At 48.7% G+C, this 13,734-nt stretch overlaps 1 protein-coding gene across 5 annotated transcripts in view; it reads left to right on the plus strand.

The window, feature by feature from the left end:
• The window catches only part of TSC22D3 (TSC22 domain family member 3), a 61,282-nt gene extending 56,557 nt beyond the window's left edge, over nucleotides 1–4,725 (plus strand). For 3 of the 5 annotated variants that reach the window (XM_021705997.1, XM_008072188.2, XM_021705998.1), the window contains 2 exons: nucleotides 2,000–2,051; nucleotides 3,199–4,725. In XM_021705997.1, coding sequence (XP_021561672.1) covers nucleotides 2,000–2,051; nucleotides 3,199–3,429 — 283 coding nt within the window. In that variant the 3' untranslated portion in view covers nucleotides 3,430–4,725. Of the gene's footprint in view, nucleotides 1–847; nucleotides 1,650–1,999; nucleotides 2,052–3,198 lie in introns of those variants that run through there. The other 2 variants (XM_008072189.1, XM_008072190.2) reach the window with 2 other exon arrangements.
• Nucleotides 4,726–13,734: the final 9,009 nt, after the last annotated feature.

A 13,734-nucleotide genomic window follows, 5' to 3' on the forward strand; every position in this document is an offset into this window, starting at 1 on the left:
CCAACCCAAAAAAAAAAAAAAAAAAAAAGTAGGGTCATGAGATCCTGAGTACTATTGAATGTGTTTTCTTTGAAGAGCAGGGTGTGGAGACCAAAGAGCAAAAAGTAAAAAGGCTGGCTTCTTGTGGTCACTCCAATGCCCACTCCCATACCTTGTCTCCAACTCACTTTTTCTGTCACCAGCTAGCTGCTCCCTTGAACATGATCACCCACTCACCTGAGCTCCTGGATACCCTCTTCTTCATACACATGCATAGGCAGATTAGCACAAACCTGTGCATGTTACTTGCATGTCACAGATCAGTGTATATGTCAGTATACAGACAGGTACTCCCACACCTGAGCATTCATAGGAAGAGGTGAGTGGATGGATGCTGGAGTTTGGGACAGGCTGGCAGGCCAGTTGGCTAGGTGAGGGGACGGCTAGGTTCGTGAGGGAGTGAACGTGCAGGTGTCAAAGGATTGTACAGGTGACGCAAAGTATGTGTGCGGGGAAGACTGAGAGGGCAGTCACAGGGAAGAAGGTGAGCTTCCTGATGGTGAGGGTGGGTGTCCAGCGAGTGGTACATATGAGATCATTGCAAAGCCATTGGGGCATGCTGGCTGACACCTGAAGAAGAGCTTTCCAAACCAGCGCTGTTCTCTACTGAATGCTTTCAGCTTCTGTTAGGGCATTTGTACTTTTTATTTCTCTAGAAATCAGCTCCAGTTTGGTTTTTACCAATCGCCAGAGCCCTCTCTGGAGATGCCAGTTGGCACAAGAAAGTGCTGAACTGTTTACAGTCCCAGCCTAAGGTTCAGGGAGGGGATGTGGTTTAACTGGGCCACAAAGCCCGGTACAGGACTCATTTGCATGGCCCCTGACGCCATGTGACGCAGCCGACTCCTCCTATATAAAGAAGCAGGAGCCAAAATATCTCCGAGTCTGGGTTGGACTGGCGGCCGCGGAGTTTGTGACACACTAGGTGACACCCCTCGAGTCACTTCCCTTCGACTCCAGCTGGAGCGCCTGCCTGGCTTTGGGTCCGTTCGGCAGCCTTCGCCCCCCTCCTAGACTCAGGGCCGGACTCCGGCGCAAAGCCCAGCCCAGTGCAGCCGCCAGCAGCAGCAGCGCAGCCGCCCAGCCCGCCCAGCGCGGCAGAACTCCCCGGCAGCCCCAGCCATGAACACCGAAATGTATCAGACCCCTATGGAGGTGGCGGTCTATCAGCTGCACAATTTCTCCATCTCCTTCTTCTCTTCCCTGCTTGGAGGGGATGTGGTGTCCGTTAAGCTGGATAACAGGTAACCATCGGCCCCAGCTTCTGCGCCTCACCAAGCCAGGGCGCCTAGGGGGTGGAGGGAGGCTGGGCTCCGAGCCGGATCTCGGAGCGAGCCGTGCGCCGCCGGTCCCCGATCCCCGCGGTGCAGCATCCTGGGAAGGGGCGGGGGGTAAGGGACGCAGGAAGGGGGGGTCACCGCCGCTCCAGGATCCGTCGTCGGAGCGTCCCCGCGGTCGCTGCGCGCTGAAAACCAGCTGCTGCAGCCGCGGAGGCAGCCGGAGGCAGAGAGGCGGCGGGTAGGAGCGAGCAGGGGCTGGCCTGGCGCCGTTCGGAAGCAGGCCGGAAGCTTCCCAGCCTAGAAGGGATTCCTAACTAGCTGCACAGCCGGGTAGGTTTGCCTGGGACCTTCTGGGCCGCCGCCGGGGGCCTCCCTGGGCCACGCGCCCCCATTGTTCGCAAATCGCCGGAGCAGGCCATGTAGGCCCATGTGCCCAGGGACCCGCGTGCCGCTCCGAATGGTTGGAACTCAGGGCGGCGGCGGCGCAGAACCAGCTTCGATGAGGAGGCGCAGCTTCCTGCAGGGGCCAGGGAGGAACCCGGAGCAAAACTGTCCGGAACTCCGCGTCAGGGAGACGGGAGAAAGGAAGAGCTGGGGCGGATGGAGGGCTTCGGCCGCAGCCACCGGGTACCCAGTGGAATCGAGTGGGTAACGGGTCGCTTTGCTTTTTGTCTTGGCAGTGCCTCCGGAGCCAGCGTGGTGGCCATAGACAACAAGATCGAGCAGGCCATGGTGAGTGGCATCACTGCGTCATTCCCATCCCCGGACTTAGCTACTGCTTATGTAACTCCTGGCAGGACTGAGGGGTGGGAGCAAAAGCCGTTAGCCAAAAGCCTGAGGAAGCCGACAGCCTGTTTCCTATCCTCCCTGCAGGCCTTAGGCCGAGTCTGATTAGAGAGGCACATTTTAGGCCATTTCCAGTCCTCCCTTGCTAGGTTCCCTCCTTTCTATCTCCTTCCTCCATCTCAGGGTTTTACACCAACCTATGGCTCCCTCCTGGGCCTCTGCAGGGCAGGGAGCTCAGACTCTTCTTGCATATGTCTGCATCCCGCAGTTGGCAGGGGGCAGAGCTCATTGGATGCAACTGCACTGCAGTGCCTCTGCAGAGCCTGGGCTGGGGTCAGGAGTTGGGAGGAAACGGGAAGCAAAGTACCTCACCCTTTCTCCCTCTTCCTACCAGGTAGAAGTCATGCTCCAATGAGCAGCCAGATGACTGCAGGGGGTTGGGACATTAGGGGTTAGAGGCTACTTAATTGTGTCCTAGAGCCTAAGGACACATTCCCTTCCTCCAGTACAGTCATCATCAGATTCAGACAGGATGTAGCATTCCCCATACCTTTCCCCAGGGCCAGTGACCTGTGTGGCCAGGCTGCAAGACAGTTTGCATCTCAGTGTACTGGGCTATATGGAGAGGTGGAGACACCAAAACAGCCAATTGGTGAAGATTTGTAAAGCAGACAGACAGTATGGGTGCAGTGCGGGTTCCCACCTACCCTCCGAATCTGGGTCAGCAGCAGCAGGGTCTTCTGTGGAAAGGAGGACATAGCAAAGCACCGGCAACCGGCAGAAGTCTCACTCCAAAGGCCCTTAAGCAGCGAGCTCTGAAAGTCATTAGGCATTTTCCGGGGGAGCCTATCTATTTCAAAGCTGGCACCCGACTCCGGCATGGCCCACATCACATAGCTCTCCTGAGTGAGGGCTTCAGTGCTTTAGAGAAAGGTGCATGAGGAGGAAATGGGCTGCAGGCCCGGCCTGCCGAGAAAAGGCTAGAGGGCGGTGGCAGGAGGGACAGCATAGGCACACCCATGGCAGGATGCAGGTGTTGCGGAGGGGCTGTGATGGCTAAGGAGGGGTTTTGCTGTGGTTCCCTCGGTGGCAGGACCTGGTGAAAAATCATCTGATGTATGCTGTGAGAGAGGAGGTGGAGATCCTGAAGGAGCAGATCCGAGAGCTGGTGGAGAAGAACTCCCAGCTGGAGCGTGAGAACACCCTCTTGAAGACCCTGGCCAGCCCGGAGCAACTGGAGAAGTTCCAGTCCCGTCTAAGCCCCGAAGAGCCTGCTCCTGAATCCCCAGATGCACCCGAGGCCCCTGGTGGTTCTGCGGTGTAAGTGGCTCTGTCCTCAGGGTGGGCAGAGCCACTAAACTTGTTCTACCTAGTTCTTTCCAGTTTGTTTTTGGCTCCCCAAGCGTCATCTCACGTGGAGAACTTTACACCTAGCATAGCTGGTGCCAAGAGATGTCCCAAGGACATGGCCACCTGGGTCCACTCCAGTGACAGACCCCTGACAAAGAGCAGGTCTCTGGAGGCTGCGTTGCATGGGGCCTAGCAACCCCAAGCCAGTGAGCCTATAATGCTACCGCGCCCTGGGGGCTCCCAGGGCCTGAGCAACTTAGCTTCAACTGGCAAAGGAGAAGGGTAGTTTGAGATGTGACGCCAGTTTGCTCCAGAAAGTATAAGGGGTCTGTTTCTCATTTCCACGGACATCTTCAACAGCTTCACCTGACAATGACTGTTCCTATGAAGAAGCCACTTGTGTTTTAAGCAGAGGCAACCTCTCTCTTCTGCCCTGCCTCACGAAGGTAGGGTGCACAACTGGGAGAGATTGAGCCAAGTCAGCCTTCTGTTGGTTAATATGGTATAATGCATGGCTTTGTGCACAGCCCAGTGTGGGATTACAGCTTTGGGATGACCGCTTACAAAGTTCTGTTTGGTTAGTATTGGCATAGTTTTTCTATATAGCCATAAATGCGTATATATACCCATAGGGCTAGACCTGTATCTTAGTGTAGCGATGTATACATATACACATCCACCTACATGTTGAAGGGCCTAACCAGCTTCGGGAGTATTGACTGGTCCCTTATCTCTTAAGGCTAGTTCTTTGACTGTGTTCATCTACCAAGTTGATCCAGTTTGTCTTTTAGGTTAAATAAGACTCAAGAGTAAAGACAGGGAGGGGGGCCAGCCTCTGAATATGGTCACAGATGCCTTGCTGCTGCAACCCTTTCCCCAGCTGGCCACTGAAGACACATGAAGTCCTTTTTTGAATGCCAAACCCACCATTCACTGGTGCTGACTACATAGAATGGGGTTGAGGGAAGATCAGCTTGGACTTCACAGTGTTGTTTAAAAACTTTTAAAAAAAAAATTCTTATAGAAAACTTTCAAGTAAACAGAAGGATTGTGTCCTACTGTGAATGAGCGATGGAGAAGGGAATGGCTTTGTTCAGATGGAGCCTGGGCGATGTACCCAGGGAGCTTGTCTCTAGGGGATTCCGTGACAGTGAACACTTTCCACTTTCTGACACCTTATCCTGATGTATGTCTCCAGGATTTGGATTTGGATTTTTCAAATGTAGCTTGAAGTTTCAATAAACTTTGCTCTTTTTTTTCTAAAAATAAATTTGGTGTCTGACTGAGTATAAAAGGATTTGGGTGGGAGAGGCCCCTCCCCTGGTGGGGAGGCCTGTTTTTCTGACTCACCGAACTTCTGTTAAGCACCACCTAAGTACCAGACCTATGTTACATCCATGATTTTGTGTCATCTACACAATACCCATACAAAAGATATGCTCTCTCCCCTGTCTTTTGGGGAGTATCCCTTACTGTCCGGGTAAGGAAGCTGAGACTCCGGGCATTTAGGCGACTGGTCCAAAGTCGCATGGCTATGATGCAAATCAAGCCCACATTCTTCCTTCTCTGTCTTGCTCCCATCTTCATATGACAGCTTCAGAATGAGTGATGAGGTGACTAATAACACGTAACCTCAGCTGGAGGAGGAGATTTAGGAGGAAGGACATCCTAAGGAGGCCCAAAGAAAACGGTATACATATGACATAGCCAGAAGAGAGAACCCAAATAAAGCTGAGTGCCCTCTCTCCTCTTTTGAAAACATCAGAATCAACTGATGCTGCCTCCCTAATACTAATCCATATGTGACCTTGACCTTGGTAAAGCTGCTAATAAAGTCTCAGTGAGAAAAGGAGGGAGAATGTATGAGGTGACAAGACCACGGCCCCCTCTGCTCTGATCTTTGCTTCCCCGATCTCCCTCCTAACCCCCACCCCATTCAAGGAAAGATGCCCTCAATCCCTGCTGCTCCACTGTCACTGCTGAAAGTTCTCTCACAAAATCCACCAGCCACATGGGCAGGGCCACATCTAAGGCTCTTGCCTCCAGCTTCCCTCCTCTACCTCTCCTTGGGGTTCATTATCACCCATCACTATTTTCTAGTCCCATGTCCCCAGCATCCGGAGTCCTGCCATTTCTCTGATTGGTTGTTGATAAGCACTCAGTGTCTCCTCTACCACATCCTGACCTGAACCCACTCTGGACCCTGATCTGTGTTCTAAGTCCACTGTGTTCCCAAAGGAGACTTCACCCTTCTTTAAGTGACTCCATTCAATCTCAGCTTCCTGTAGCACATATCCCTATCCTTTTGCCACTTGAAATTGAACAGAACTCCTTGATTTCCTAAGCCACAAACCTCAAGGTGACCAGGATGTCTTGGCCGCCTCCCTTGTGCCAATCACTGCCCAAATGTAATCAAAATGGCATGCTTCCTCCTCTGTAAAGTTCAAGCATGTTGGTCTGTTCTTTTCTAATCACCAAAATCCTTCTTTAGAACATTGCAAATCCCTGCATGCTGGTCTCTCAAATCCCAATTTTCCCACCTTCTCCCAACCTTACTATTCATTGTCTACACCTACCAATTTGGTCATGGCATGCAAATTTCACAGCTACTGGTACAGATACAAGCTTTGAACAGTACATTCAAAGTCCCCTGGCTGCCATTCCTCACCCAGATGAGATTTCCCAATCCCCACTTACTCCCATACTCCTCCCCCTTTCAAAACAAGCCCAGAGACTTTGTGTGTGACTATTCAGTTAATCTTCTGTAGACGTCCCACACCCAGTTTCCAACTGAATAAGAACAAGCAGATGAAAAAAGAAACACAGAAAATAGCCCAGCAACACCTCAAACCTCTCTGGTCATCAAGTCTTTCTCTACAAAAAAGGGGAAAAAAACTGGCCTCACAATCACAGTGGTAAGAGAGAACAACTTTGTTTCCTAGGCAACGCTGACTAAACAGAGACAAACACTGCAATTTCTGAGGCCACAGCGGTTACTAGACTAGATAAGAGGAACTTTGTAGATGTTTATTAGTCACATACAGGAGCAGCTCTTTCTTGTTGCTGTCCCACATAAAACCACCTAAAGGTGAAGAAAGGCAAAATAACACATTGCTTCTGGAAAGACTTTCTTGGGCTTTGGGGTTCTGGCCTCAGCTGGTTCAACTGGACCAGAACAAGGAAAAGAACAAGGCCTCCAGCAGTAATCATACCCTGCCTGTGTATGTCACCTCTCCATGTGCCCTTCCTACCGATGATTTCATCTCATCCTCAAGGTAGCTCTCCTAGCACAGCAACAAGGAACAAGAGCACTGCTCCGTGCCCCGCTCCTGAGTTCAGAACATTCTGTTTCCTGCCTTTAGAAAAAGAGGCAGTTATTATTTATCTCCATTTAACAGACAAGAAAACTGAGAGCCAGAGGACTCAGTGTTCTCCCTGAGGCTTCCACCATGGGGCAGTGGGGCAGTGGTTCCCAACCTTAGTGGCAACAAGGGTTCTTTGAAATGTCAAAAATATTTTCAGACCTCCCCCAACTTGATAGTAGTTGAACTTTAAGTATTTTTTGAGAGAGAGAGAGAGAGAGAGAGAGAGCGAGAGAGCACATAACGACATTCACTGACTGAATTTAGCAGGCTTTTTTGTATTCACCATAAAATTACAGATGTGGATGTGAAAACCAGAACAGTAATGTATATGTTACTTATCTAGATTCAACCATTCCACAATGTATAAATATTTCAAAGCATCATGTTGTACACATATATGTATATACTTTTATACATTTTTAATAGATGTACATTTTTATACATTTAAAAGAGAAAACTAGAACAGAAATATTTACAGACAAGAACTGCTTAGGGGCACAGGGTGTGAGGCTCTCAGTCTGGGGACAACCACAGAGGAAGGCGCTCCTGGGAAGGCCTCGAGAAGGAAGCCAGGGAGTGAGTAGATGAGAAAGCAGGGCCACTGGGACCTGCACCTGGAGTGCAGAGAGAAGGATCATAGGAAGAAGATGTATGATCCTCTGTCCCTTATGGCATTTTGAAGTTATCCTAACATCGTCCTATTTATTCTAGAAAATCTTGCTTTCAACTCTCACCTCTTCCTCCTAATTGGTTAGAAATTAATGGGCATAATTAGAGTGTTGTAGACAGCCCAGTTTTTTAGGTTATCTCATGCAGTTCCTCAGGTTAGCTCATTGAAACTCAAATACTTAATACTTAACCACCTCCACTAGATCAGGCAAGGTTTAACAGAAAACTCCATCAATTTGCTATTCCAAGCAGAAATGGTTTCCAGGGAGGAGCTGGCTGAAAGGGGCAATGATCATAATAATTAATAATAATAGCTAACACATGGCACTTTCTTTATGCCAGATACTGTTCTAAGCCCTGTTAAATCTGCTGACACTTAATCCTCTCTACAAATGTTTGAGGTATGTCCTATTGAGATATCCATTTTAAAGATGAGAAAATGATGCCAGGCTCGGTGGCTCAGCCTGTAATCCCGCGCCTTTGGGAGGTTGAGGTGAGTGGATTGCCTGAGCCCGCGGGTTCAAGACCTGCCTGGGCAGCGAGACCTCATCTCTACAATAAATCAAAAAATCAGCCGGGCGTGGTAGCGCATGCCTGTAATTCCGGCTATTTGGAAGGCTGAGGCGGAAGGATTGCCGGAGCCCAGCAGGTTGAGGCTGCGGTGGCTGGAAGCGGCCACTGCACTCCAGTATGGGCGACAGAGTGAGATTCCAACTCAAAAAAAAAAAAAAAAAAGATAAGAAAATGAAAACACTAAGGCACAGAGAAGTTAAGCCACTTGTCCCAAATCATACAACTAGTGAATTACAAAGCCCACATTTGGGGAAGGAGATGGATACACTGAGAAGTAAGATAGAGAATCTGAGTGTTTTTAATAATTCCTTCCATGTAACCAGAAGTGTTCCAGGGCTGGTGATGGAAGTGAGGGGTAGAAAAAAGACCACCTCCAACTAGAAGAAGGACTAACAAGAAAAAACATGACTAATGAGCCTGGGGGGGTGGGAGTGAGGAGAGAAGAAGGAAGGGGGGGTGGGAGGCTAACGTGACTGGTTTCCAGTCAAATGACCTTAGATAGGCTCTAATAGGTCTCAGGGAGCCACGGTAGGCTTCTGAGCAGGGAAGTGATGTGATGCAAAAGATATTTATAAAAGATGGGTCCTGGCAGCTGGAGAGGCTGGGACAGGGAAAAGCTAACAGCAGGCCAGCTGTTACTGTAATCCAGGTGTGAGGTGATGAGGGCCAGCCGGGGAGGGATAGGGGTCTTAGAAGGGAGAGAGGAAGGGACAAAACCAAAAGACACTGAAAGGCAATATTTCTCTAAGTGCAATCGGCAGTTCACACACATCAGGTTTGTTGGGAAATCGAAAAGATAGATTCTAGGCCAGCTGCGGTGGCTCATGCCTGTCATCTCAGCACTTTGGAAGGATGAGGTAAGAGGATGGTTTCAGGAGTTCAAGACCAGCTTGGGCAACATAGTGAGACCTCATCTTTATACATTTAAAAAAAATGTTTAGCCAGGCAACATGGTGGTGTGCACCTGTAGTCCCAGCTACAACTCTAACAAGTCCCTAATGATGCTGGGGTATAGGGAAACTCCAATAGAAGAAAAGTCAGCATGACCTGGTGGCAAAGTGAGTCGGGAGAAGGCTAAGTAGGTAGCCATAGGATGACATGAAATTTTCTGTTTGGGTTTTTTTTTTTTCATTGTGGCAAAATATACATAACACAGAATTTGCCATCTTAACCGGTTTCAAGTGTAAAGCTCAGTGGCATTAAGTATATTCACGTTATTGTGTAGCCATCACCACCATCCATTTCCAGGACTTTGTCATCGTCCCCAACTGGCACTCTGTACCATTAAACACCAACACCTGACTCCCCCCAGCGATGTGGAAGTTTGAATTGGGAGGATTGGAGACTTTGAAAGCACTGAAAGAAACAGGGGTAGGAAAAGGTTGCAGTTTGCAGAGGGAAGATAAATTCCAATTTTGATTTCCAGTTAAGCGAGGCATATTTACATATGGAAATATCCCATAGCCAGTTGTGAAAAGAGACATGTAAAGTCAGGGGCTGCAGCGCAAGATGTGGGCATGCCTGTGTGCAGGAGCTGAAGTTGTGTGAGTGAACACACATCCCAGAGAAGTGGCTGCAGAGGATGATGAGCAGGAGGCCCAGAGCTGAGCCTGGAAGGCTGTCCCCAGGGAGGCTGTGCGTGCCAGGGAGCAGGTAGACAGGCAGGCTGGGGAAGTGGCAGAGGAAGAGATAGGGAAAATCAAAGGGAAAACCGAAATTTGATGGTCAATATTTTCATCTTTTGGTGTATGCTTTTTGACACTTCTTCAGAGTCCTTACCACAAGCCCCGCTATCTTAAGAAATTAACTAAAAGTTACTTTGGGGAAGGCTGAGGCAGCAGAAGTATTCTAGAAAGAGTTACTCAGGAATCCTGAGTTGTAGTCCTGGTCTTTGGCTAGCAAATTATGTGGCCTTGGACAAGTCGTTGGCATCTCTCTCTTAAAACAAAAAACAAAAAAACAAGCTCTGGCTCTGTTACCCAGGCTCGAGTGCAGTGGTGCCATCATAGCTCACTGTAACCTGAAACTCCTTGGCTCAAATGATCTTTCGGCCTCAGACTCCAGACTAGCTGGGACTACAGGCATGAGCCACCACACTCAGATAATATTTTTATTATTATTATTTGTGGAGATGAGGTATCACTATGTTGCCCAGGCTAGTCTCAAACTCCTGGCCTAAAGCAATCCTCCTGCCTCAGCTTCCTAAAGTGATGGGATTACAGGCATGAGCCACCATGCCCCCACCTTGGTTTCTCTAGACCTCAGTTTTTCGGTCTGCAAAATAAAGTGGTTATATAGGATTCTTTCTAAGCTAAGTGCTTAGAATACCAGGGCCAAGAATGGCTCTCTGGCTGTGAGATTCATTCATGTTACCTCTTTGCTCTAGGCCTCAATTTTCCTTCTGAGCCTGAAATTCTATTCTCCCTCATATCTATTTCTTATCAAGTTACCCTGTTTAAAGAACACTGAGGAAGCCGGGCTTGGTGGCTCAGCCATGCTTTGGGAGACTGAGGTGAGTGGCTTGCCTGAGCCTGTGGGTTCGAGACCCTCCTGGGCAACTTGGCGAAACCTCATCTCTACAATAAATCAAAAAATCAGCCGGGCGTGGTAGCATGCCTGTAATTCTGCCTACTTGGAAGGCTAAGGTGGAAGGATCGCCAGAGCACAGCAGGTCGAGGCTACAGTGGCCAAGAGCGGCCACAGCACTCCAGTCTGGGTGACAGAGTGAGACTCCAACTCAAAAAAATAAAATAAAATAAAATAAAATAAAGAACACCGAGGAAATAGCCAATTTTAAAGACAAATACATTGCCCAGCACCTACAAGACTGCATGTATTTTGCAGAGGAAGGAATCAACTACAGCCTAATTTCCCCCCTTTTTGTGAGCCACTCCAGCTGCCCACATTTTGACAACACACTTACAAGCTCTGCGTCACCAAACTAGAATGGGAGGGAGGCGGGTGGATCCTATGGGCAGGCAGAGAGAATAGTCTTGCCTTGGAAAGACTTGTGATTGATGTGGATGCATGGAGAGAGCAGGAAAGGACAGGGAAAGAGAGGCCTGGAAGGTCTGGGCAAGAGAAGACTAGAACTAGAGGAGGAAGGGGTGGAGCAGAGGACAGCCCCAGTGGATGGCCTCTGCTATTTCTCTGCTGTCCCACTGGTGAACTCGCTACCACCAGCTAAGAGAAAACAGGATGAATTTGCCACCAAAGACTGAGGCTGTGTGTCCTGAACTCTCCAAGCATCTCTTATTTGCTGTCCATTGTGATCCAGAACCCAGTCATTTCAAGCGCAAAACAAACCTCATCAATCATCTTGAGGCACAAGCAATGCTCCAGTAAGTTGTCATACCTGGAATCTAAAAATAGAGTAATACAAGGGGATCCCCCCAAAACAGAGTTATCTTTTGGAGGGCAGGCCCCTTGTAGTGCAGGCTTTCCCCTGGTAGGTAAGTGTTCTAGGTACCCATCAGCATCAGTGTACTAGCTAGCGTTATTGTGAGAGGCTGCATTCAGCTTCAGTGATGATGGGTGATTTACGAGCATGCTTTCCCATACCATGCTGAGTGTTCAGCAGTTTTTGACCAAAAACGGCATAACCCCTGTGCTTCACCTTCCATATTTACCCGATCTCACCCCAGAGACGTTTTTTGTTTCTCCAGATGAAAAAAGTCCTCAAAGGGAAACATTTTGCTGATGTGGAAGAGGTGATACAAAAAAATGGCAGAAGCACTAAAAGGCCTCAAAATTGACAAGTTCAAAAACTGTTTTGAGCAGTGGAAAAGTGTCTCGGTAGGTGTATTGCATTAAATGAAGAGTACTTTGAAGGTGATTGAGGTTTAAAGATGTAAGAATAAATAACCATTCTTAACAAATAAATTCCAGTTTTTTGGGTCCCCCTTCAAATACTATTATGGCTGTATGGGGCTCTCTAGAAAGATCATTCATCTATCCCATCTCCCTGACTCCCCACATGAGAGCACTGAGGCCCAGAGAGAGAAACAGATGAGTCCCCACCATGCACACAGTCCACAGCAAGGCCAGGAAAAACCCTCTAGTGTTGCACTGTCTACGAATGACCTTGCTGTCACATGAGGAGTTGGACCAGAACAATCATAGTTCTTCAAATTGGCTGCACATTGTAATTGCAATGGGGTAATTTGAAACTGGGGAAAATTTAAGTAAATCCTGAATGTTGAACCTCATCCCCAGAAAGGCTGATCAAATTGGTCTGGGATTGGGGCCTGGACATATGTGATTCTTTGATGATCTGTGAGGATTATTCCAGGCTCAATATCCAGATCCATTCATTAATTCATTCAACAAACACTGGCACCTGTGCCAGGCACCATGTAAGGCACAGGGATGAAGCAGTGCTGTGCTCCTGGAGCATGTTTCCTGTTTCACTGTGAAGAGAGCACATGGAGAGAGAGAGACTGGAAAGCACACCAGGCCACACTCAGAGGCGCCCCTACCTTTTGGGTTCTCTCGGCCTGCAGAGTGCACATGCTGATGTCTGCTCTTACAGAACTGTGGTAACTTTACAGGGACAGGCTCAACCTTTGCTGGGGAGGCCCATGCTTGGCCATCTATGGCAGGGACAGGATGGCCAAGTCTTTCTGACTGGAGAGAGTTGCATATTAACAAGCCTGTTTGGCTGCAACTCTACTCAGTTTTCTCCAAATAGCTTTATGATTAATAAAGGCAATATTCTTATCTCCTGTCTGACTCGTGTGTCTTTCTTGATTGCTTCTGATTTGGGGTACAAGAAAAGAGGTGCTATTTATCGACCTCCTCAAACTCCAAAACATTCTATTGAGGATGAGGACAATCTATAAACCAATCCTCTGGCCCCTTCTCAGTCACTGTGCAGGTGTTCCCTCCTCAAACTATTTGGAGTGATTCTGGCTCTGCCTCTCTAGACTTTCTCCCTAGTAGGTCCCATCTGCTCCCAAGGTTCTTAAATGAGAGAGAAAGAGAGAGAGAGAGAGAGAGAGAGAGAGAGAGAGAGAGAGAGGGAGAGGGAGAGAGGGAGAGAGAGAGAGAGAGAGAGAGAGAGAGAGAGAGAGAGAGAGATTAAGAGATTGATTCACTTCCCAAGGTAGGGGAAGGGGCGAAAACTTAGAAAAACATGACCTGGTCATAGCTCAAAGAACACATGGCCAGACCATATCTTAGCAAGGCAATGGCCTGCTCCCAAGGTCTTAAGTGATACTGCCATGCTAATGACTCCCTAATTTATATCTCTAGTCTTAAGCATTCCCCTGAGCTCCAGACTCTAATATTCAACTGTCTCTATGACAGCTCCGTGTGTACGTGTCATAAGTATGTCAATATCTACATGACTAAAATCAAAGTCTTGACTCTCACCTCCCCCAGTGTGCCCCACCTTGGTGTGTGGCACTTCCATCTACACAGCTGCTCAAACCAGAAAACTTGATTCCTCTCTGCCCCTCAGCTCCCACATCCAGTCCTTCACCCTGTCTTGCCCACTCAACCACCAAAACACACCCTGTATCCCTCTACTTCTCTCCAGCCCCATTGCCACTTCCTGATCTAAGCCACCCTCATTTCTCACAGGAAGGCAAAAGCCTCACGCATTGGTCTCCCTGCCTCCATGCTGGACCCTGTCCAACTCCTCACACCAGCCAGAGTGACCTCCTTCTTAA

The sequence above is a fragment of the Carlito syrichta genome, unplaced genomic scaffold (assembly GCF_000164805.1).
Source record: "Carlito syrichta isolate Samal-C Ts95f unplaced genomic scaffold, Tarsius_syrichta-2.0.1 Scaffold314870, whole genome shotgun sequence".
Classification (NCBI taxonomy): Eukaryota; Metazoa; Chordata; class Mammalia; order Primates; family Tarsiidae; genus Carlito; species Carlito syrichta.